A 23,123-nucleotide genomic window follows, 5' to 3' on the forward strand; every position below is an offset into this window, starting at 1 on the left:
ACACAATCCAGGATCCGTCTAACAAATCGTTTGTGGAAAAATTGGGAAAATATTTTACTCATGTCTCTAATTCGTTTATTCTGGAAAAAAAGTAGTTTTAAAGTCGACTCTTTCCTCAAACCATATTTTTACGACACAAACGCCTAACAAGACTATGGGGTTAAAAAACAAGCAAGCAGGCACACTGAAAGCCCACAATTATTAAAACATTTCGGAATAATTATAAATAATTAGCTTTCTAGACGCCCATTCTTGCTTGTGAGCGCTTTATTTTACATTCCTATGTATATTGCTTAATACTTGTTTGAGGGATAAATTGAAATTATAAAACACTCAGACAGACAGAAAGAAAGCCACAACATCTTTTGAGATGATTTGTTCTCTTTCGGGTCAATGGCAGGTGTTACTTTGACTGGTCTCATGGGGATGGGCTATACTTAATTTTAATGCCTCGTTTAAACCTACGTTTTTGTATTATTATTTCTGGGCTACCATAATAATGAGGCTTAATCGCATTGCAATCCTCATGTGATGAAAATCAATCACAAATAACATTGCAACATTTTTATAATGGGGCATTAGGGTTTTTCTCCGAATAACAAGACTGAAAATAGTCTATGAAATTACAGAAAAGAGGAAAATTATAACTAAATATGCTTGTTGTATTTAAAGCTTTAAAGAAATAGATGGAATCTTGATTTCTGCAGAAGTGTATCAGCCACTTTCCCCTCCAATTTCTCCCAAATTACCCCCTCTTTTAACCGTTTTATACATCTTTTAAAATATCAAATTTAGTAAGCTCCACCAAAAACAAATAGCAAAAGTCATTGCGAAGACTGCTTTACACGTGAAGGTTTACAAATGTCATTCACTGTGGAAGATCACCTTAAAAGTGATTGTCCCGCCCCCCCACGCCGTCGCCCGGCACTCTGATTGGCTGGGGCTTCATCCGTGGAAGTGATGCTGGAAATGCAAAACTTGTTGCTGGCTGCTGCGGACGCGCTGATCTCGCACACAGCCAAAAGCGGCTAAAGCGAGTGTGTGCGTTCCAGTCAACGTGCTCCCAGTGTGCGCGCACTTCAACACGCGAGTGCGTTTCGGAGGGTCGCACTCGTTTCGGACGGCCAAAAGGTGCACCGCTTGGTCGCAGGACCAACCTTCAACAGCGACCTGGAGGATGCTGTCACGCCGCTCCGTGCTTGTGGAGTGCGGCTAGTGCACGCATCGCCACCCCGGGACCAGGAACGGAACCGGGAAAGCGTCGCGCCGGTATTTTGGCAGGAGATCACTTCATGGTGGACTTTACATCCAACCGGACGACTTTTTTGCGACTCCTCCGCAATTATTAATATTTTATGGACAATACTTTTTTTTTCTTTTTTTTCATCGACAAAGATCATTTGAACAAGGCAGTCTCGGTTGGACTTTTTCATGTCATTAAGGGACTCGATTTTTGAAAGCAAGAAGTGGGCATTTTAACACGTGTTTGGGTTCATTATTGACAGGGCAGAATTTCTGATTTGTCAAATTTAGTCGTTTTATTTCTCGTGTACGCTCGTCTTGGTATGTTAGAGATATGTCTTTGTGTCATTACTACCCCGTGGAAATGCGCACACGCAACTTTAGTGTATCTTTAGGCAGCCCGGCAGCAAGGTAAATAAGATTATTTTAAATATTGTTGCTTGCTTAAAGGTCACTATAGTGAAAGCAAAAAATAAATAAATCCATAAATGTATATTTTGCAAATTTAGATGCTGTTTGTTAAAGAAGTTTAAAATAATAGGAGGAAAAAAGGAGCTTTCTATATTTGTTTAGACTTTGAAAGCTAATTGTATAGTTTGATTTGCTTTTTAGAGCAGACTGCTTAACAGTCTGCCCAATAACTGGCAATTTTACTATCATGTGGGATTAATAGTAGAGTAGTATGTTTGGGGTGGAAAAGTTTGGTTCTCAGATTAATAGCAGAAACCCCGGCCAGTCCGACAGACAGAAAAACCAACCGAGACTGAACATGGGCTCCCATTACAAAAGTCCCAGTTTTCACACTGGAGGTCCACCGGGAGCTGTGGAGCCCAGCATGGGTCCTATGAGTGACCCGCAGATGCTCGGACTCAACATGAACATGAACGGAGAACAGTATGGAGGTTTTCACTCCCGGGGTCACTCTGACATGCATGCAAGCGGCGGACTTCAGCAGCAGCAGCAAGGACCCATACATGGATTTTTTAACAACCAGCAACCTCACCAAGGACATCCTCATGGCCATCAACCTCACCCCCACCAACATCACCCTCACTTCAGTGGGAATTTTGGAGGCCCAGAGCCAGGGTCATCATGTCTGCATGGTGCCAGGCTAATGGGCTACAATAACAATGCCATGGGACCACAGCAGGGCTTCGGAGAGGGATTTGATCCTCTCGCTGAGGGACAGGCGGGGGATGGCTTCCCACAGCAGCAACAGCGGCCTGGTAACATGCCTGACTTCCAACATCACGGCCCTCCCAGTGGCAACCACGCCGTTCCTGCCCCCTGCCTCCCCCTAGACCAGTCACCGAACAGGGCAGCTTCTTTTCACGGTCTGCCTTCGTCCTCCTCGTCCTCGTCTGATTCTCATAGCCTGGAGAATAGACGGATGCCCAACCAGGGAGCCGTGGAGGGAATAGATTATAACTTCCCCAGTGAACCCCCATCTGGACATTTCGATGTACCTGTGTTTTCTCCCTCTGATTCAGAATCCCAGTTGCCCCATTTTGGCCCAGGAAGGCCAGTTCCCAGTGGAACCTTTCAAGGAACCCCTGGCATGCCTCGGACGCCGGGCATGCAGGGCATATCCAAGGGACACCAACCCCCACAGCCCCAACATGGAATGTTTTTTGAGCGATTTGGAAATGGCCGCAAGGTGCCGGTGGCAATGGACCCGGGTGTCAATGCGAGACATCCCCTCATGCAACCGCAACAACAGGCCGGCTTGATAGCTAGACAGAACTCGTGCCCCCCTGGTCTCCCCCGACCCCCTCAGGCCGAGTCTGGATCCAGTAACCCGAACATTTTGGACGGAGGGGTCATGATGAGTGGCCAACACAATCAGTTTGAATATCCCATTCACAGACTGGAAAATAGGGGTCTGCATCCCTATGGGGACCCCATGTTTAATATGCAACAGCCAGCTCCCCTTCCCTCCCAACAGCCTCCAAATCAGAGACTACAACACTTTGACGCTCCTTACGTAAACATGGCAAAAAGGCCTAGATTTGACTTTCCCAACGCACATGGAGGTGAAGGCTGGTGTGGTGGCATGGAAAATCACCTTTCTCCTTCTTCCTACCCAGGGCTGCCTGGTGAGTTCACCCCCCCTGTGAATGAAGCTTTCCCACCTGGTCCACTTCAGCACACGGGGCCTGAGCAGCAGTCGTTACAGCAGCGACAGAATGCAGCTATGATGATAAAGCAGATGGCCTCTCGCAACCAGCAGCAGAGAATGAGGCAGCCCAGTCTGCAGCAGCTTGGCCACCACGGTGATGTGCCTCCAGGTCCACTGGGTCATGGAGGCCCAGTGGCAGGCATGCCTCAGCCCAACTTTGACAGGGAAAATGGAAGTCGAATGGTCAATGTTGATGGACAAAATCCACACGTAAACCAGGAGAATTCCTGGTTTCAAGGGTCGCACCCTCCCGGGGAGATGATGTCACGGCGCATGGGAGGAGCAGGCACTGACTCAGGGGCCCATGACATGGGTCTCCAGCAGAATGGTCCCGGAATGATGTTCAGGCCAGGTATGGGCATGCAGGAAGCCATAAGAATACCTGGAGACGGACATGTCCAGGCTCTCCATTCTCCAGGCTTGCACTCGCAGTTCAGCGGCAACATGGGCAACCTCTCACAAATGCAGTCTCCAGGAGCAGGAGGAGGCACAGGACATCCAAATGCGCCACCAGAGAGGCGACCCCCTGAATTCCCCGCACCTCCGATGGGAGCACAACCACCATTTCCCTATGGAGGGCCAAACCGTCAGGGGCCACCTCACAATGTACCCCAGGGGGTGAACACTTCACCGGGGAGCTACCCTCCTCCGTCTGAGTTCCCCTCGGGCCAGCGGTCCTCTGTTAGCAAGCTTGGTGCCCTGTCTCTTGGGAATTTTAACAAAAGCAGCGCTAAAGACAGTGTGTTTGGCCAGAGTTGCCTGGCGGCCCTTTCGACGGCGTGCCAGAACATGATCGCAAGCCTTGGGGCTCCCAACCTCAACGTAACATTCAATAAGAAAAACCAAAACGAGGGCAAGCGAAAACTGAGTCAGACAGAGCAGGACATTAATAGCAGCACATCTAACGGGACTGGCAGTGCGGGGCCGGGCCCTGAATATTTTCAGGGCAGCACTTCTCAGAACAACCAGCTGCCTGGCACTGGGAATAGCAACTCTAAGCCTGCAAGTCAAAACCAGACGGTGCAGGGGGAAGCCAGTGCCCTCTCCCCAAATTACAACATGGACGCTACCCCGTGCAGTGAGGGGAAGGCAACAACAGGGAGTGGGAGAGGGAGAGGGAGGAGAAAAAGAGACAGTGGACATGTGAGCCCTGGAATTTTTTTTTCCTCTGAAAATGGAAACCCTGTTGTCAGTCCAGGCCAGCAAACCCCGTCAGCTGGTGTTGGGGAGAGGGGTGGGGGTGGCACGCCCCACGAGAAGCACCTGCAATCACCCTCTTGGGGGAAAGGAGGCGACCTGATGTTGGGGGACCAGGCTGACCTGATGTCTTCTTTGGACAGTGGCATTCAAAGTGTCGCCAAGTCTGACAGCAGCTCGCCCCGGGTGGACTTTCCTGATGATGTCGGCGCCCACTTTGGCAATGAGGACGAGGTGTCCTCCAGCTCAGATGCGGGAGGCTCCTCAGCCAATAAGTGTAACCGCAGCCCGATGATCAATGGATCGCCTAAAATGCCAATAAATGGGCAGAAGCCCCTAAGCGTAGGCATTAACAATCATACTACCTCGACACCGGACAACTATGGACTGAGTTCGGGTGGAGCAACGGGCGGCAGTGGGGTGAGCCATCCTGGCACTCCAGGTATGGAGCAGGTACGCACCCCATCCAGCACCTCCGGCCAGGACGAAATCCACCCTCTGGAGATTCTACAGGCCCAGATCCAGCTGCAAAGGCAGCAGTTCAGCATCTCTGAAGACCAGCCTTTGGCCATGAAAAATGGCAAAAACAATGGCGATTGTCCCTCTCAGAACGGCGAGAACGAGCTGGCAAGCTGCAGCCCTGATACTGCGAAGGGTTCAATGGGCACTATTGACCTTGACACACTTATGGCAGAGCAGCACGCCACCTGGTATGTGCCCAGTGACAAGGCCATGATGGATGGCTCTGAAGATGACAAGTCCATAGGACTCTGGGAAAAAAACAAGAGCCAAACCAACAACAAAGAAGGTAAGAAAAACTTACTTTTGTCTTGCATTCCACATTTAATGAGATGTGTTTGAGTTCTTGACAGTGTTTTCATGAAGAATTTCTATCATCTGAAAATGACAAAATGCATATTTTCTTAGTCTTAAAACCGCTGCACAGTTTTTTTTCTCGAAGCAATTTAAGAAATCTTACTCCAGCTGAGAAAAACACATTTGAGTGTCCTCTTGAAGAATCAAATAATTGCCCAAAATTATCATAACATTTCAGCACTGTCTACAAAAAAGCCCCCCTTTCTCTCCCTCTGGTGTATTTTTATAAAATTTAGGTTTCCTCATTGTAGTGGCACTTGAAATGAACACCTCAAGAAAAGTAAACATTTCCCGTGGTTCTTTATCTCAGTTTTCTGGGTGAACAACTGCAATGAGAAGATTAATAGCTTTTAGAGGATATGCGTCTCCACAGAGGGGTTTCCCTTGCCTTGTTATGTGTTTGTTTATGTTATTACCATGGGATAATACAGATCTGCTGAAATGAAATTGGTGCTGAATTGGATAGACAGGATTTTCAATAATAATGTTTCAATTAGTTATATATGGTTAAATATGTTTCCCCTAAGAAAGAAATTATAAATGATTTAGGATGTTGGTATTAGGCTGTTAAACAAAACAATAACTCACATATTTAATAATAGAATGCACAGTCTTACCATAATAACAGAGATTATATTGTATTGTGGATTTTAATAGCTTTGCATCTATTTGCGTAAAAGTAGAAATGGAAATACATGTAAAGCCATATACTATTTAAGGCAACATTAAAATGTAGTCATAATGGTAACAATATTTGGAAATTAATAAATTTAGCTTTTAATGCCAAAATGAAATTCTTTAATTACACCGTCAAGCTGTAGTTTCTTATATCTTCTCTACTTTCTTGTAGCCCTTGATGACAATAATCTATTATATTTAAATGCGTCTGTACAATTGACTTATAATAATTGAATATAATTCATGTAATTAAATGAATTCATTTCAGTATCTTGTTTGCTGCAGAAATTTGCTAAAATTGTTTCTACTGATGTCATTTCATTACAATTATACATTGGCATTTTATTATTATTGTTGCTCTCCCCACCCAAATAAAGCAATCTACATGTTAGGCAGCAATAAATAACTACGCAATCACATGAAAAAAAATACAATATTATTAATTTTAATACTAATGATAATAATAGAAATTTGTATTTATGCATATAATTGTATTAGCCACGATCCGCCGTGTCTCCGGCGCCTCTTTGTTCTGTTCACTGCAGGCAGAGAAGAGGTGGGGGCGCGTAGTGAGCTGTGTCTGGGTTATGAGTAGATAGTACAATGTTTACGTGGGATTGGGTGGCGGCTGGTAACGCAATATCTTGTAACCAGAGGTCTAATATCACTTCAAATCAATGACATATTAATATTAGCTCAGATTTTAATACAAGCCCTTTGTGCTATTTGTTTTGCATGCAACTAGATGTCTTCCACTCAACTTAATGAATAGCGACTCTAGCCTTTTAATTCCCCTGATTTATTGATGTGGTCTTGAGAGGTGCACAAGCTCTGCTAATTTATGCAAACCTCAGTGAAAACAACCGTTCTAAGGAAGTGGGTATACTAATATTGCATATGTTAAATACAGTACACTGGATTTTTTTGTTATTAAATGGCTTTGGCTTTTAACAGAGAGACCCAGCACTATTTTTTTTAAAGCAGGCTTCTTCACCCTGTTGCATTCGCACACAAATCAGTCGGAAAAGAATAGCCTTTTTGCCTCTCCACCTTGCTTCCTCCCGCCTCCCTCCCTGCATGGACAAGAGGCATACAGCTCGGGAGCGATCGATAGCTAGTTAGCACAAATCACAGCCCCTGACAGTTTTTCATTTGAGTGCTTCAGACAGCAAAGATGGAAAAAATGGTCAAGGTACTTTTGGGAGGGGATGGGCGAGTTGGAGATTGAATCTGAAGCCGAGGTTTACATTGGAGGGAGCAATCTAACATAATAATTTAAGATAAGTCTGTGCGCACATCGCAATTCCTTCAGAGGCAACATCCCACTGGCTTTTTGTCACGACAAAAACTATCCCCCTCAACCAGTCTGTCGGGTTTAGAGTTGCTCATCTCGTGTACAAGTATTAACAACTGACAGGATGAAACTTGGCGAGAACATTCTTTAAAATGGATTATTTTCCATTTTTGTCCGTAGATCGTTTTTTATTTTTCTGTGATTTTTATATTTTAGGTTAAATAATATATATTCATTAGTGTGTGCATGCTTGGAAATATTTCATTGTTCTCTCTACAACATCATTTAGTGAAGTTAAAATAAGATATATGGAATCAAGACTTTGAATATGCAAATTGCATTAATTTATGAATTATGTTCAGGAGTAGTTTAATTTAAATCACAGTCAAAGCAACCCGGTTCTGTCTAATTGCCTTCTTTCTTTGGACTTTAAAACAGCTCACTGCAAATTTTTAGTTAACGTTAATCGGGAGCACAGATCACAATTATAAACTAATTCTTGACATTAGCTAAAATAATAATAATTGATTGCATTTTATTATATATATATGTTTAAAGTGTTTTACTTTTTAATTTTTTTTGCGTGGATTACTGACTGTTTGAAAGTTTTTAAGGAAGTTGCTGTTGTGTTTACCCTTATAATCTTACAATCATTTTTATCTTATTTTCCTCTTCCTTTAGTGATAGTAACTCGATTTTCATTCGTTATCTCTTTTTGTAACGTGGTTAGTCTTGATAACAAGCAACCAAAAATGGGACGGTGGAAATAAATAAGCTATTTTTGTTTTTCCCTTCTCTCTTGTTTCACCATGCAATTTTTTTTTCTGTTCAAAAAATGTAAATACTTCAGAGCTGACCTTATTGAATAGCTCTGCTCTTCACTCAGAGTCTTTAAAGAGCTGAGCTTATGATCAAATCTTTGTCGCTCTGACTTTGACAGATTTGACAGAGAAAGAACTTGCATGTTATAATACCACCAGTATCTGCTTTAATCCACACACAAGAAAGTTGTATTGATATATCAGCATCGAGAACAATCCTATGAGACTTTCTGATTCTGACATTTCGGTATAACAACACATCAACAAACTGGGCCAGTAATTTATATTTCCTGTTTTGAAACCAGAAAAAAAATAAAAGTGATTGGCACTTGCTTGCATGTGGGAAAAAACAGCTTGGGGCAGTGCTATGTGCTTTACCTGTCATTACACAGTCTTTCATATTGACTTTTTTAACAAGTCTTTCTTTTCCTTTTTAAACAAAGGCTCGCACACGCTTCCCTATCCAGGAGTAGTGATAATCGTTATGATAATGACAGCAATTAGCTTTGTTAATATTGTTTAAAAGACATAATTCATCCGCAGGCAACTCCCGCAAATTTGAAGTTTTTGACAGGTTCAATAGGAATAGGATTAGTGGTTTCTCTGCTTTTAATTTAAGCAGTGGGATTCCCGTCGTGAAAAAAAACTAAACAATTGTTATTCCACAATTCTAGCAATTTTAATGGAGTATGTGTGTGTGTGTTTCTGGATGGTCGTGTGTGTGGGTGATTACGAGTTTGTAGACAATGCAACTTGATAGTGTAGATGTGTCAGCTGCAGACATAAAGTTTGATTTATTTAGACTGTGTCAGACTTGCAACGCCACCCCGTTGACCCACGGCCCCTCGACCGCCTGTCTTCCTTGGCCTGGTGGAATGTGTTAACACTATTCTAATTTGATGAAACAATAAAGTTCAGACCTGATTTAAATGTAGTGCGTGAATTAGGGTATGGCACTTTGGCTACATTTAGTGTTTTGAAAACTTTATTCTTTCATCTAAAATTATGAGCCCTTGTCATATTCAAAAACAGCGCATTTAAGTTAAAAAAAATAGTTGTGGATAAAAACAAAAATGTCTAAGGGTGTGGGTTGAGATGCATTTATGTCGCCGTTGCAAAAATTGAAAAGTTAAACATCAGTGATTGCTGACGTTTGTGACACTCATCCAAATGCGTGACTTTTTGACTGCTATATGTACGAATGTGCCAGTAAAAAAGAATCCGTTTTCTACAAAGAACCACTGAAAGACTGAAAGGTGTTGGGTTTATACGTCTTTGCTTGTAAGAAGGTGTGTATAGTATGTGTTCTCGGGTCTCTTGAGGTGTCAGTGTTGTCACACTGTCAGCAGTGGTTATGTTATTTGCCATGCCGCTTGTTGTCAGGCGTCTTTAATTTGTATTGAGGGATTGACAAATGATTTATGACACCTGAGGTTTTTCTCCTTGGAGAAAAAAGTGGAAGCTTATTTAGACAATGCCAAACGAGTGGTAGCGATAGAGGCCGATAAATAGGGGGGGAAAGTGAGATACTAGTTTATGTATTTTATTTTGAACAAAAGGACACTATAGAATTAAATCACTTGTGACATTGTTTTCTATACATTGCATGACATTAATATTTAGATAGTTAGTCGTGTTTGAAAATACCAGCTTTTTTTTTTTTATTTAAAGGTTCTTGCAATGTGCTGAGACAAAATAAAGACAGGGGAGTAGATCAATATGTCACCGGCTTGGATGACACACTGGACAGGTCATAGACATGCTTGTGAGTTATGAAGGGCCCACTAAATCACTTCCCATGTTCTGCTTTGTGTCTGCTTTTCTAAACGCTTCTTGTGGCCGGCCTGAGAGGTGAGCGTGTGGATGTGTGCGTCTGTGTATTTGTGCATAAGGGAATGTAACAAACGCTGATGGCAATGCCTGCCTGTACAAGCTTCTCCTTTTTCGTTTTTTTTTCCCTCTTAAAGTCGGAGGCCAGAGAACAGAAAGGAAATTTAAACCAAAATAACCTCTCTCCCCTTGTTGGAAAAATGCCCCCCCATGCCCCGTTCACACACCAACTTCTTTCCAAGTCTTTGCAGCCGATCCTCCCTCTTCTGAGGCAGAGGTCAAAGTTTAGGAGTCGGGTGGAGTTTTAGGGGTTGCGAAAGAGCCTCACATACCCTCCCTTGATAGCACCAAAGCTTGAGGTACACTTTGTGGTGTTCATCTGGTACACTTTGCTCTTGCTTTGGGTTAGGGTTGGCCTGATGTGTAAAGTAGGAGTCTAAAGTAATGAGATTTCAATAGAATGGCACATTTCTTCAGAGTTTTTTTGAGTCTTGATTTTTTTCTTCTTCTATAGATGATGACGGATTCTTTGTGCTGACAAAGACAGAATTCTCACACCAGGCCATCCGTGGCTCTAGTTGTTATGCTAAAGGAATCTGACCTGATGTCACACAGTGTCATAGGAGTGGAGGCCTTTGGGTGTTTTTGTCAGCGAGCGAAGCAATCTGATTGGAGCTTGTGGCGTCCAGAGAAGATAGGGTCGCGCTCCCGAGAGCAGCAGGTCAAAGGTGAAGTGTCGTCATGGAAGTAGAGCTTGGGATAGAAAGGGCAGAGCCATGCCGCTTGAGATTCTGGAGCCTGGGAAATCAACTTGACGGCCGTGAGGAACTAGCGCCCAAAAAATAGGAATCTTGTAATATTCAACTCTCTTGCGCACAGTTTGTCTCCTCCTGCCAGTATTTTGTTATTTCAAAGCTAAAAATCATGACATAGAATTACTTTACTCTTAGTAGCAATAAAATATTAACTTCAAAGACCGCTGCGGTTATTTTTGATTTTAAGCAAACATTCAGGACAAAAATAATGGTCGAATTATTATCTCTCTCGTCCTTCACATTGCTTGCTGATTGGGTCTTGACATGAAAAGCTATGTTAGGTCGGTGGGTCCCAGCCACACTGATGTCATGCACAATTTCATCTATAGCTTGTGTTTGTATTTGTGAGAGAAAGAGAGAGAGAGGGAGCGAGAGAGGAGAGAGCACTCTCATTAGCCACAAAATAACATTGTCACACTTGAAGTGAAAGCGATACAAATGAATCATTGAATTTGGTATTTATTTAGCACCTTGCCGGGGTAATCTTGATTGCATATTTAAAGGCATTTAGTAGGTGTCTATGTCGCTTCAGGCTTAAAATTCTCCTCTACAAAGCTTTTAATATACTATAGATGTTACTAGGAAAATGAAATCTTTATTAGTTTGCTGGAAAGCATAGCAAAATTGATTTCAATGGGATGTAAGATATCCTTATGTGTAAAATGTCATGGTGATTTGGACTTTTGTGATATAAAATTTCACACCGTCGTTTCCAGTTTTGAACAAGTACACTGAAGTGTGGTGTTATTTTCTTCCACCAATAAATGTCACGCTATTTCTTTCGCCATTCAAGCAAGTCATATATTTTTCCCATTCACTCCATTTGGAAATCAATTTTATATGCTGTGATGCTTATGCCGTTCAGGCTCGCTAGGATTTAAAAAGAATATTTTTCCCTTTACTTCATAAGCAGAAGATGTAGAATGACAATTTACTGTAGTCATCTTGTTTATAAGGTGAGCAATTCTATTCCTGGGTCTTGCTTTGATCACTTGCGTGTGCGTCTGTGCACATGCATTTAGATATATGCGTGTGTAAGTGGAGCAATGGCTGAAGGCAGATGCGGGCACGGCAGCGGCAGCGGTTGGCGTGTTGTGTGTCTTTGGCCGAACGTCTTGTCAGTTTGCTGTGTGTCAGCAGTGAGCCAGGGGAACGCTTGGCTGCCTATTCAGGCCGGTGTGGACCCCGCTGTGCCCAGCTAGCATGAGCTGGCGGCGGCTGCTTCAGGGCGCTGAGACGAAGGCGTGCGGGAGGGAGGCAAAATGCGCCGGGCGGTGGGACCATGCTGGGGTCTATAACTGGACCCTCTGGCAAATGTTAGGTGTCATCAGGAACCCCTATGACGACACTCTAAATCCTATTTCGCCCTCTCTTGCTACCTTGGGAGAGCGAATTTTGCAAAATCCTTGCAGAGTCAAACGAAACAACGGGAGGCTTGGCTGCCTGACCTTTTACCAAATCCTCCATTTTTCCATTCCAGTGGTCACAGTCCAGACAGGCTGGAGGGCAAGCTTGTATGTCTGCCTCCCTTGGTTATCCTTGCTGCATGGCCAGGCTAGGATTTGGGAAGGATGTGGGGGATGACAATAGTAAACAAAAGCCCCTGCCCACCATGAGTACTGTACTGTACAGATTGGTACAGATTAGGTTATTTTCTTCCATCAAGACGTGAAATGATAGTAGGTCTATCCTTTGAGAGTTTTTTTTACACCCATCCGGTCACAGAAGTAAAACAGGAACAGGAATGGACATAAGCTTCATGCGTTTTGACCTTCAAGTCAACATTTTGTAATAAAAAGTTAAAAATGGATGTGCCCTCCGTTTTGTGTACAGTATCCCTTTCAGTTTAAATGTGTTTCAGTCACGTTGCGATCGTAATATACGGGGTGTTCCAAAATGTTTGACCCCGTTTCGTAGGCCAATAATTTTGACAATTGTCGTTGGAATGACCTCAAATTTTCACAGCTTGGGTACAAACGTTTCAGGTTTTCGTGTGTAACGTTTGGCATTTCTATCTTTTCAGGTTAAGAAATGCCGTTCACTTCAAAAGAAAAGGCATTTTGCGTGTTAGAGCATGCTCGGACTCAGTCAGTGTGCCTCATCTCATCTCATTTTCTGAACCGCTTTATCCTCACTAGGGTCCTGGGGGGTGCTGGAGCCTATCCCAGCTGACCTCAGGTCAGAGGTGGGGGGACACCCTGAATTGGTGGCCAGTCAATCGCTTATCCGCCGGGCCACCCAGTGCAGCATGCTTCACAAATTTTGCAAAGAAGGCACCAACTACGAAACAAATTAGGACTCCTGCATAGTCCTCGGAGGAGTTTTAGAAGAGCAAGTGTGGAAACCCACATTCCACATTCCTTTTCTTGACATTTGTGGTGCCAAGTCCTAATTTGTTTTGTGGTTGGTGCCTTCTTTGCAAAATTTGTCTTCGGCGACTGGGCATACTCTAACACGCAAAAATGCCTTTTATTTTGACGTGAATGGCATTTCTTAACCTGAAAAGATAGAAATACCAAACCTTACACACACAAAAACTTGAAACGTTTCTTCACAAGCTGTGAAAATTTGAGGTCATTCCAATGAAAATTGTCAAAATTATTGGCCTATGAAATGGGGTCAAACATTTTGGAACACCCTGTACTTTGAACAACCATTATGTCTAAATATCCCACATTCCAAATGAAGCCATTTTATACACTACTCTTCAAAACTGCGCTCGGTGAGCTGACTTCAGCCGTCGAGACATGGGAACATGTTGCAGCGTGTGTCGTCTATCTTAGCCGCTGTGACACATGTAACTCAGCTTGTCAGGGCGGTCTTCTCAGCTCCTGGATCGACTCGTCCCTCCGCCTTGGAGTGTTGTCTTTGTGCAAAACAGTGATCTCTTTCAACCACCCACATGGTCCCAAAGCATAAGTCAGTGCTTGCGCATGTGTTTTTGTGCAAAAGAGATGGGAGAGTAATCAGACTTAACGTCCGCACGCATTTCTTCTGTGCTTTTGGCTAAAAGGGAAAAATCCAAAGCACATAGTCCCCCCCCCATTCCTTCTCCCAAAATTGCGATGTATCTCTCCAAGCTTTCCTTTCTCCGTCCCGCAGTCCATAACATATTGGCAGATGATATATAGTTTTCAAAGCACTTCCTGTCCTCGTCAATCTTCTCCTTGACTAAGTTTTTCATTACACGACTCCGAGTGATTTTTCTCCATATGTGCAGCGCGCACCTCAGGTGTCAGCATTAACTCTCTGGCACTGCAGATTTTTTAATATGATGTATAATCAACCTGTGTATAGATTTTTCGGGAAGCTGGGAGCAGCCGTTTAATATGAGCCGCCACGTCCGTGTGACATGAGGTCGATATGCCGGCGCAGTCATTATACCAATAAATTGGGTCAAGCGGGGTTAAAGGACAGTTTTGTCAGTGCCCTTTAACCTCCTGATCAGGGGTCAGTGTAGATTTGCACGTGGGAGAAAATCCAGGTGCGTTGCAGTTTTGTGGGAGGATTGCGGGAGTGCTCGGAAAAAAACACTTTACCAGTAAGTGTGCATGAACACCACAGTGCAGAATTAGAGTGGGATGTGTAAATGACACTGGTTTAATTCAAATTGTATCTGCCTGTTGCTAGATGTCTTGCACACTGGTAATTAACCCTTTCCTTTCTGTGCCTGTCTGCAGAATCTGAGATGGCCCAGAGTAAGGCTGGAGTCGCAGCTCCTGGGGCCAGCGGAGGAGGAGGCGGGAACAGTGGAGGCGGTGGAGGTGGTGGAGGCGGTGGCGGTGGAGGAGGGGGGAACCACCTTCAGTGCCTATCCGTCCACTGCACAGATGAGCTGGGGGACAGTAAGGCCAGGGGAGGGCCCGTCTCCTCTTGGCGCTCCCTCCACTCTGATATATCCAACCGCTTTGGGACATTTGTGGCAGCACTGACTTGAACGAAAAGCAGTTCTACTGCAAAATCCGAGGACAAACTGAGTAGATCAGTGACAAATGACAAGGAATGATGAAAAAAAATATGGAAAGTGCAGGCACCGCTTGCCTGTTCAGGGCAAGAATACCATTTACAAAATGCAAATGCACACACAGACAGACACAAACACATACTAATATCATGTTATTGTCAAACACATGCAGTCACTCACTCACTCAGCCACTGCTGGACAATAACGCGGGGGCTCGACTCGCCAATGCCCAATCTGGAAGACCTCAAATCAACATGTATATTTTTTTCTTTGCTTTTTGTTTTGTTTTGAAGAAAAGTATAAACTTGTCAAATGATGATTATGAGATGGCAAAAGCAAATATACTCAGTTGCCACTGGCTGTAATTGTGTAGCAGTGTTGACATGCGCAATGTATTTGGCAGGCTGACGGTTGTTAATGTTGTTTTTTTTGTTTTTCTTTAAATACTATTATTAAATATGGCCTTTCTGCTCACCTCACTTACACATTGTGCTCTAATGTAAATATATATGAACCCATTGTAAGCAACTGTTGCCCAAAAACTATCTGGTTTAGTTGTCTTTTAATCATTTTTGTCCATTTAAAATGAGCACACTACTTCTTTTGAAGTGGAAGGAATACATAAGCATAACAGAAGACGGATGAATAAGCATGAATGTATGTTTTTTTTTTGTGCAAATACAACTATATTTGCCTCTGTGTCCAAGCAACTTTTCTTTTTACCTGTACCATTGCTGCTGTTCATTTATGTTGTAAGAAACTGCTCTTCTCTCATATTCACGAGCGCAACCTTGTATACAATTCAGCCAATGGGAACTGAAGTGGCAACATTTGCGTTGTTTTAATAAGGGAATTTAAAAAATGGCTATTGGTATTGCACATGTATAATAAGATTTAAAAAAAATTGCTGTGTGTTGGGCAATCTTGTAATCTTTAAATAAAGCTTCTGTTGAATTTGAATTTCTGAAACAATAGATGGAGGACTGTGACAGCAATTTATGAATTGATTTTTTTGTTTACTTTTTAAAAGATAAGTAAAGTGCAGTCGTCTGTTTTCCTGCATATTGTATATATCTGTATATGTTTTATTGAGTAACTAAATAACAATAAATATGACGTTAAAGGTGCAACGTTGCTACCGGTGTATTTTTTTCACTAAAATAATAATACAGTTAGATGAGTGTATTTTTACAAATATGCAGATATGTGTATAAATACGGTTTACCTTGAGTATCATGATCCAAAGCAAAATGTCTCCAGTATATTTAAAGTGACAGGTATGACAAGAAAGTTTTGAAGTGAAGCACACCAAGTGACAGCCAGAAGGTTCCTGCAAAAAAAAATGTAAATAAGAGATGCTGTGGAATGTGTATCTTCTTAATGGATTAAGACTCTAAGATGATTAACTCTGTGTACGCCTGTTTACATCTCATTTCCGCCTTACATATTTAATGGCAGTCCTGCCAGTATAAGTTAAAACAAATTCAACATTCTATACAAAAATTACCATCTGAAATAAAATGTCCATAACGATTCCCCCTCCTTGGCCTCGTGATTGTGAGCGCAAGTGGTTGCCCATTTCATTGTGCCCTGCGATTGGCTGCCTGTCCCTCCGCCTGTCTCCCGATTTGGATAGGTTCCAGCACCTCCCGCGGTATGGAAAATGAATGAATGCAATGTAAATGAACTATTTGTAAAAATGCAACTTTACGTTTCAAAGGCTGCAGGATTATAATGTTTATGTTATACAATACTCTGTGAGGCCTAACAATGAGATCAGGAGTTTGCGGTTGAAAAGTGAGGGAAAATTTGCTTTCAGGTAGGACTCGTTAGTTTTACTAAGGTCTTTGGGTTCATCCCATAATGCAATGTGGACACCAGTACTTTATAAGTCTAGTACATTGTAGTATATGAACATAACCTTTTGTGTCAAATTTTGTAGGTGTGTTATTATCAAGAAATTACATAAACTAATTATATAGTCTGTTTTGTACTTTGTGAGAAACCTTTCACACAAGAAAAATTGCTCCAATTTTTTTTTTAACAAACAACTCACTGTTTAAGCCAGGAGTGTCATGACACACTACCTGTCTGTCAGGTTTGACCTACCTCCTTCCTGGAAGGATGGGCAAGTGCTCACAGGTTTTAGCTACATACTTGGTGAAATGCCGGTTGCTATTTTGCTTTTTGCGCATCCTCGTGCAAACTTAATACCTTGACTCACCCGAGATTAGAAGACGTTGTTTTCCCTCGAGACGCCTCTGGTTTTGGTCAGTTATAACACGGCTGGGAAAAGTGGTACCCTGTTTTTGCGAACATGCCTGGTGATGTACAGGACACGCTGACAAAGAGGCCTTGGGGTATTGGCTCTGGTCAAGATGTATGGTGACGGACCTTTTCCTTCAATGGGCTCCTCTGCGTGGCAGCCATGCCGAAAGGGGAGGGAACTTTGTGGTTGCTTGAGAACTTGTGTGTTTCCCAGCCAACGCACATCCAAAGAATAACAATTTCACCCGCCATGAAGACCATCCATGGAGCCGTGGGGGTCGTGTCCAGAAAGCTGGGCCAAACACTTTCCTCTCATGCAGCTTTCTGTGTACTCCTATAAATACATCTCATATTTGTATAGTAGCGATATGCATCTTTGGGAAAATACCACAATGTTGACACAGGAGCACCCTGCGCACACCCCTACTGCCCTGCCTCCACCCACTTTCTCGCCGCTGTTGAACTTTTGAGATGAGAACGGCGAGGACGGAGAAGCACAGAGAAATGGAAAGAGATTGGGAGTAAAAGAAGTATCTTTTGGGGGCCTCCACGGTCTTTAAGCCACTATGGTATCCACCAGAGCCCTCACATACACTCGGCCTCTAAAGGGCTTTTGTCCTGAAAAAGAAGGGCTTGGCTAAATTGGGGGTGCTTGCGGATTGACGGGTGCAGTATATTTGTCTCCCACGTCTCCACCATCGGAATGGTGAACTTTTTTTATGAACTAGGCGGGGTGTCGTGAGGAAGGGGCAAAATGGGCTCCCATTTTTTTGGGGGAAGAGGGAACTTTGGAAATCTTCCAAACATTGCCTTTTTGCTTTCAAAGAAAGCTCACTTGTGTAAATGTGCTCTTTGTCCCTTGGCTTATTGTTTGAATACCATTGTGGACTTTTTGTGAGGAGCTCACTGGGGCCGGCAGGCTCGTGGTGGGACAGAAGGGGCCTCTCTCTGAATGACTCGGAGCTTGGACAACGGGGTTTCGGAAAGGTATCGTTCAGGAACGAGCGCCTATGAGCCGTGCGTGATTCCACATGGACAAGAGTTTCCGAGTTGACAAATACAAAAGTGGTGGGCGCTATTTGAGTGCGATTAATTAAGTTTCTAAAGTTAAAGGCCAATTGAGACTGCAAGGGTTGTGTCGACTTGTCTCCTAGATGATTACTCCATTGTTGGGCCCTTTCAGTTAATAGAAACAATATGAAAACAGCCGGGCTCCAGCCCTCTAGAAAGGGATTTCCTGATAGTGCTGAATGGCTGGAGTGCCTCACTGAAGGCAATTCATGACTTCCATCTGTCCTCTCTCGCTTTCTTTCTGGCAGGGAAGCAAGCAGGTGGAAAGGAAGCCCAATTCATTTGCATGTTGGGCCCATTTATATTTATACAGTTCATGGTGGTCTGTCACCAGGTTCATTCTTTTTTTGTCTCTTATCTTTGTAGATGATCTAAGTAAAACGCATGCAACCCTGGGAAATATACATATATATATATATATATATATATATATATATATATATATATATATATATATATATATATATATATATATAAAGGACATATTTAGATATAGAGAGTCACAAATATACATTAATGCAGCAACAGGTGCAAGTAGTTACACAGAGCAGAAGCAGACTTACATTCAAATTCAATGAGGATAATCCTTTGAGGATAACTAAGGCCTAGTAAATCTCCCGCTCTCAATGTCACAACAGTCTCGCGTAGTTTTTGTAGCTTGGTTCTCGTGTATTTTCCTCAAGTAAATCCCCAGCCCAATGGTAATGGTCTACTTGCTTGCGTCTGACTCTGTTGCCATCTCTTGATATCTTGCGACCTCTCTTTTCTCTAAAACCATCACGCTCAACATTCACATGGGGGGCTTTCTGTGAGAAGGTGATTGAGCATGGTACCCTACTCCGACCCTGTCCTGCTTTGTGTGGGGACGTGTGCCTGTGTCAGGCGCAACAATTAGTGGGGCGCGTCTCCTATCATTAATCACAAACAGTCGTGGATCTCAGTCGAGACCTATGGTAGCCTGTAGCTCTGCTGATTGATAACTTGTTGCGCATGGGACATAACGTTACACACACTTCCAGTGTGATTATGTGTGTTTATTCCTGTGCTTCCTCCGTGACCTTTTCCTTGTCACATTTCACCCACCTGCCACAACACTGGGTACTGAATTCTACAAAAAGCAATTACAATGACACTTATCAACGGACAAAGATTTCTCTTTTGCTTCAAATACTGAACGTGAAATTGTTAGTTTTAAGACTATTTTGCTCTTATTTATATGGATAAACCTTGGTATAGTTCAAATTTATTAGTTTGTGCAAATATAGCCTGTTAGATTTTAAAATATTCTATGTACAACATAAACAAATTTAAATAGAGAAATCAAGCAATTATTCTCATTATTTTAAGATTACAATAGAATTTTCTTTTTTATTGTATTGATCTTCATGAGACAAGCAAACAGAGTGACGTCCATAATCGAGAGTGAAATGTGAGCCATATATAAATATCGAGTGTTTTTTTATCTGTGTCACGGATGAATATGATGTCATCCGTTCATAGAAATGTAACAGAATGTGTTCAATTTCATCATTGCACATTTCATGCAGACTGTTGCGTCATATTGCATTTCTGTATTAAATTGGCAAAAACAAGTAATGTGTTCCAGATTGAGCTTATTTAGTTCTAATATTAGTGCAGAGTTGGTTTTCACCTCATTTTGCCACCATTCTTTTTTCGTTCATTCATTGAACATATTCTTATTTTCAGAGGGAAAGTGCACCTACTCAAAGGGTGAGATAGTGCCTTGCTTAAGAGCACTTTGAAAGTAGCGAGCGAAACACATCAGGAGTTGCCATCTGTACATTTGTCTCTAGCGGAACTGGAACCTGTGACCCTCTGATTCACAAGGCTAAACGATGTGCTTCTGCTGTCCCATTTCTGAAAATGCACCGTAACAGACGGCAAATATGAACCTGACCTCCTGTGGGTAAACTCTCCCTCATTTACCGTTCCACTCAGTGGCTGGATCAATACTGTGGAAAGATGTTAAATATTTGTCATCCGACGATCACACGTCGACTAAACAAATCAATGAATGATAGGCCAGAATGAGACAGGACGCCGCGCTTGTGTATCAACTTCCTTGGGGGAAACGAAGGAATGAGAAAGACACCAGGAGAAAGATTCCGATTTGCGGCTCATGAGAGGAAGGCCGCTTTCTCTCCTGGGTGCTGTTTGTCTGTTTTGTAGACGGGGTCGGTAAGGAAAATAATGAGAAGACTTAGAAGCGGGGCAGCATCAAATGAGATTGACATCCCCTTGTTTGCTTTTATCTCCACTGTATGTGCACGTGTTTACGAAGGAAATACATACTGTAGAGCCTGGCTATTTTTGTGCTTTCACTTGATGCCTCCCATCAGCGCACACATGCGTGCGCCTACTATATACGGACATATAGCGCACATGCATTGCTCAGTATGCTGACCACTCTCACACTGTCTTTATTTAATGCATAATGATTTTTGGGGGGGCTACTCTCTCTCTCACACACACTCACAAGCTCTCTCTCCCCGCACTCTCTGTGCTTTAGAATAACAAAGGGGAAAAAAGCAGCCAGATGGCAGCTCATGCTTAATATAAAATCAATACACTGCCTCGAAGAGAAGTGAGTAAGGAAAAAACTTAGGTCTTGGTGGGAGGGAAAGAAGGTTCCAATATTGGTAATGGCAAAAGTGAGCGTTTTGGTCTTTTCATTTTTAAAGCCTTTGACTGCACACCACACACAGGCAAAGGCAATACACATTTCAAATACTCTCTCCAACTTTATAGTAGTCCTTGGTCTTCTTCACAGTGTGTCCCTGCAACTATGCACAGATGTCAGCACATCTGATTGGGACACAAATTGAGGGGGCTGCTGGGTTGAGCTAAGAGCTAGCCTTTGAAGAAGGAGAGGACTAAGGGCTATTGAGAATACATTAGGCTAATGATAATTGGCGTAGTGAATAAGCACTGAGTGACAATAAAGGGAGGCGGCGTGCGGGAGGGGACTGTTTAACAGATGCAAAGAGGTGATACGTTACAAGGTAATTTGATTGACAGCAAGATGTCAAAAGTTGTCGGGAAAAAGTATCAGCTACTTTCTCAAATATGTCTGTCTTTTGTCATTGTTTCCCCATTTGAAAAGTTTTGGCTCATCAAAAGAAAATGGAGATATCAGACAAACATAGAGTTGGTGCTGTAACTTATCATTCTTTGAGGCTAACTTGCACTTTTTAAAAAAGTCATTTAAAAACATTTATTACATTACATTATGACTTTACAAGTGGGAGCGGATGGATTGCTTTTCACACTAATTTAGCTTATCTTCGTCTGATCTTTACATTTGTCGGATGATGTTAAACATGAAAGTGGAGAAACTAAGCGAGGGGGCAAAAAATAATTTGAGGAAGGGTCAGAAATGTTTAGGTTAAATTCTTGGATGTTTTTCATCAATATATTTTTTATTTCAAAGAACTAAGGTGATGCAAAGAATGTGTTTAAAGAAGAAAAAAAGAAAAAAGTACCATGTTTTGTGGGAACATTAGAGGCCATCCCATGCTTAGTGGGCTTGCTTGCTTGGGTGACAGATAGACCAGGGAGAGAGGGGACAGAACACTGTTTAGCTGATAATTAAGGAGGGTTTATCTTAATTTGAGCTGTTACTCCCTGTCCTCAGCTGTGATTTATGAGCCCTGCACCCTTGCTCTGGCCCTAACACCAGGAACAAGACAAAGGTATCGCTTCCTTTCAAACTAAAGTCCCCCACACAGAGAAACTTTTCACAACTGAAATTAGTTTTTTATCTTATTGTTCATTGTTTGAGTAATAACTCACCATCTTTAGTATTTTCTAAGGAAACGGCTTCTGTAATTAGAGTTGTAATGGGCCATGGGCTTGCGTCATGTGGTCCTGAGTTGCGTTGGCTGCCGCAAATCAAAGCGGTTCCTGTCATTCCCTTTAAATGTGACGTCATGGGGACATCTCTGTGGAGAGAAGGATGCAGCAAGCGTTTAATGACCGCAGTATTGTCAATGCAACTAAACAATGAGGGGACATGAAATCAAAAACAAGCCTTTTCAGTACCATGATGGTAAAAAGTCAGAGGAACCAAGCTGATGTTTACTAATGCGATAAAAAAAGTCAAGCTATATTCATTTTGAACACTAGGCTCCCTGGGATAGCTCTCTACCAACCAAGTGCTAATGAATTTGCAGAAAAAAGTACCAAACTATCTTTCAACTACCTGTGCTTTTTGCATCTGTGCCGCGATAAATTGAATGCATGGGTCAAAATGTATACATAAAAAAATAACTTGATTTCACTGAAAGCATCTTCATAAAAAAAGAGCATTAGCTGACCAAAATCGGCCCCCGTCATGCATTATTGACCCCCATTCTTCACAGACCAATGCTGGTGGCAATGCATGATAAAAGCTTTAACTTCTTGTTGGCTGACCCCAGAGAGAAAGAGAGAGGGGATTGAGTTCCTGTGAGGTGGATTGACTGCAGGCAAGAGTTAACTCGATCTTCAGCTGGGCGGGGTGCAAGGGTGAAGAGGGGGCAGGGTGGGGGAGGAAGAGAGGGTTCGTGCGGCCAAACAATGCCAGCCACTGTTCTATCCCATCACCCCCTGGGGTTACAGAGGAGAAGACATGCTGGTGCAACCTCATCTCCTCCAGTCGCCTCTCACACATAAAGGCTGGGGATTTCTCCATTGCTATGACTCGGATGTTGTTTTTAACCAGATGGTGGGCAGGTCCTGTGGCCACCACTGCTTTGGGCTGTGTCGTAATAATCCCACAGGTATTTTGCTGCAGGCAGGGACCTTCACACCTCTGTCAAAATAGCAAAAACTGTGCAAGTGAGCTTGAGGGTTTGTAAGCCAAAATGATGTCATTCTTTTAGTCACG

The 23,123-nt window shown here is 42.8% G+C and overlaps 1 protein-coding gene and 1 long non-coding RNA gene across 4 annotated transcripts in view; one reads left to right on the forward strand and one right to left on the reverse strand.

Annotated features, from left to right (window-relative positions):
* Positions 1-23,123, reverse strand: part of LOC144074055 (uncharacterized) — a 56,746-nt gene that overhangs the window by 2,609 nt on the left and 31,014 nt on the right. For all 3 annotated transcript variants that reach the window (XR_013300229.1, XR_013300228.1, XR_013300227.1), the window contains exons 4-7: positions 22,049-22,197; positions 17,121-17,498; positions 16,122-16,226; positions 5,442-5,515 (exon numbers count right to left, since the gene is read on the reverse strand). This is a non-coding gene — a long non-coding RNA (uncharacterized LOC144074055). The remainder of the gene's footprint in view (positions 1-5,441; positions 5,516-16,121; positions 16,227-17,120; positions 17,499-22,048; positions 22,198-23,123) is intronic.
* Positions 1,007-16,026, forward strand: LOC144074049 (transcriptional activator MN1-like). Its single transcript, XM_077600154.1, has 2 exons — positions 1,007-5,426; positions 14,613-16,026. Exons 1-2 carry the CDS (start codon positions 1,925-1,927, stop codon positions 14,867-14,869), a joined length of 3,759 nt encoding a protein of 1,252 aa, XP_077456280.1. The 5' UTR covers positions 1,007-1,924; the 3' UTR covers positions 14,870-16,026.

The sequence above is a fragment of the Stigmatopora argus genome, chromosome 5 (assembly GCF_051989625.1).
Source record: "Stigmatopora argus isolate UIUO_Sarg chromosome 5, RoL_Sarg_1.0, whole genome shotgun sequence".
NCBI lineage: Eukaryota > Metazoa > Chordata > Actinopteri > Syngnathiformes > Syngnathidae > Stigmatopora > Stigmatopora argus.

What these genes read in the sequence shown, in the direction of transcription:
- LOC144074049 (XM_077600154.1), top strand. Translation starts at nt 1,925, where the DNA reads ATGTTTGGGGTGGAAAAGTTTGGTTCTCAGATTAATAGCAGAAACCCC. An exon ending in CCAAACCAACAACAAAGAAG is followed by an intron (nt 5,427 to 14,612) that starts GTAAGAAAAACT and finishes GCCTGTCTGCAG; the next exon opens with AATCTGAGATGGCCCAGAGT.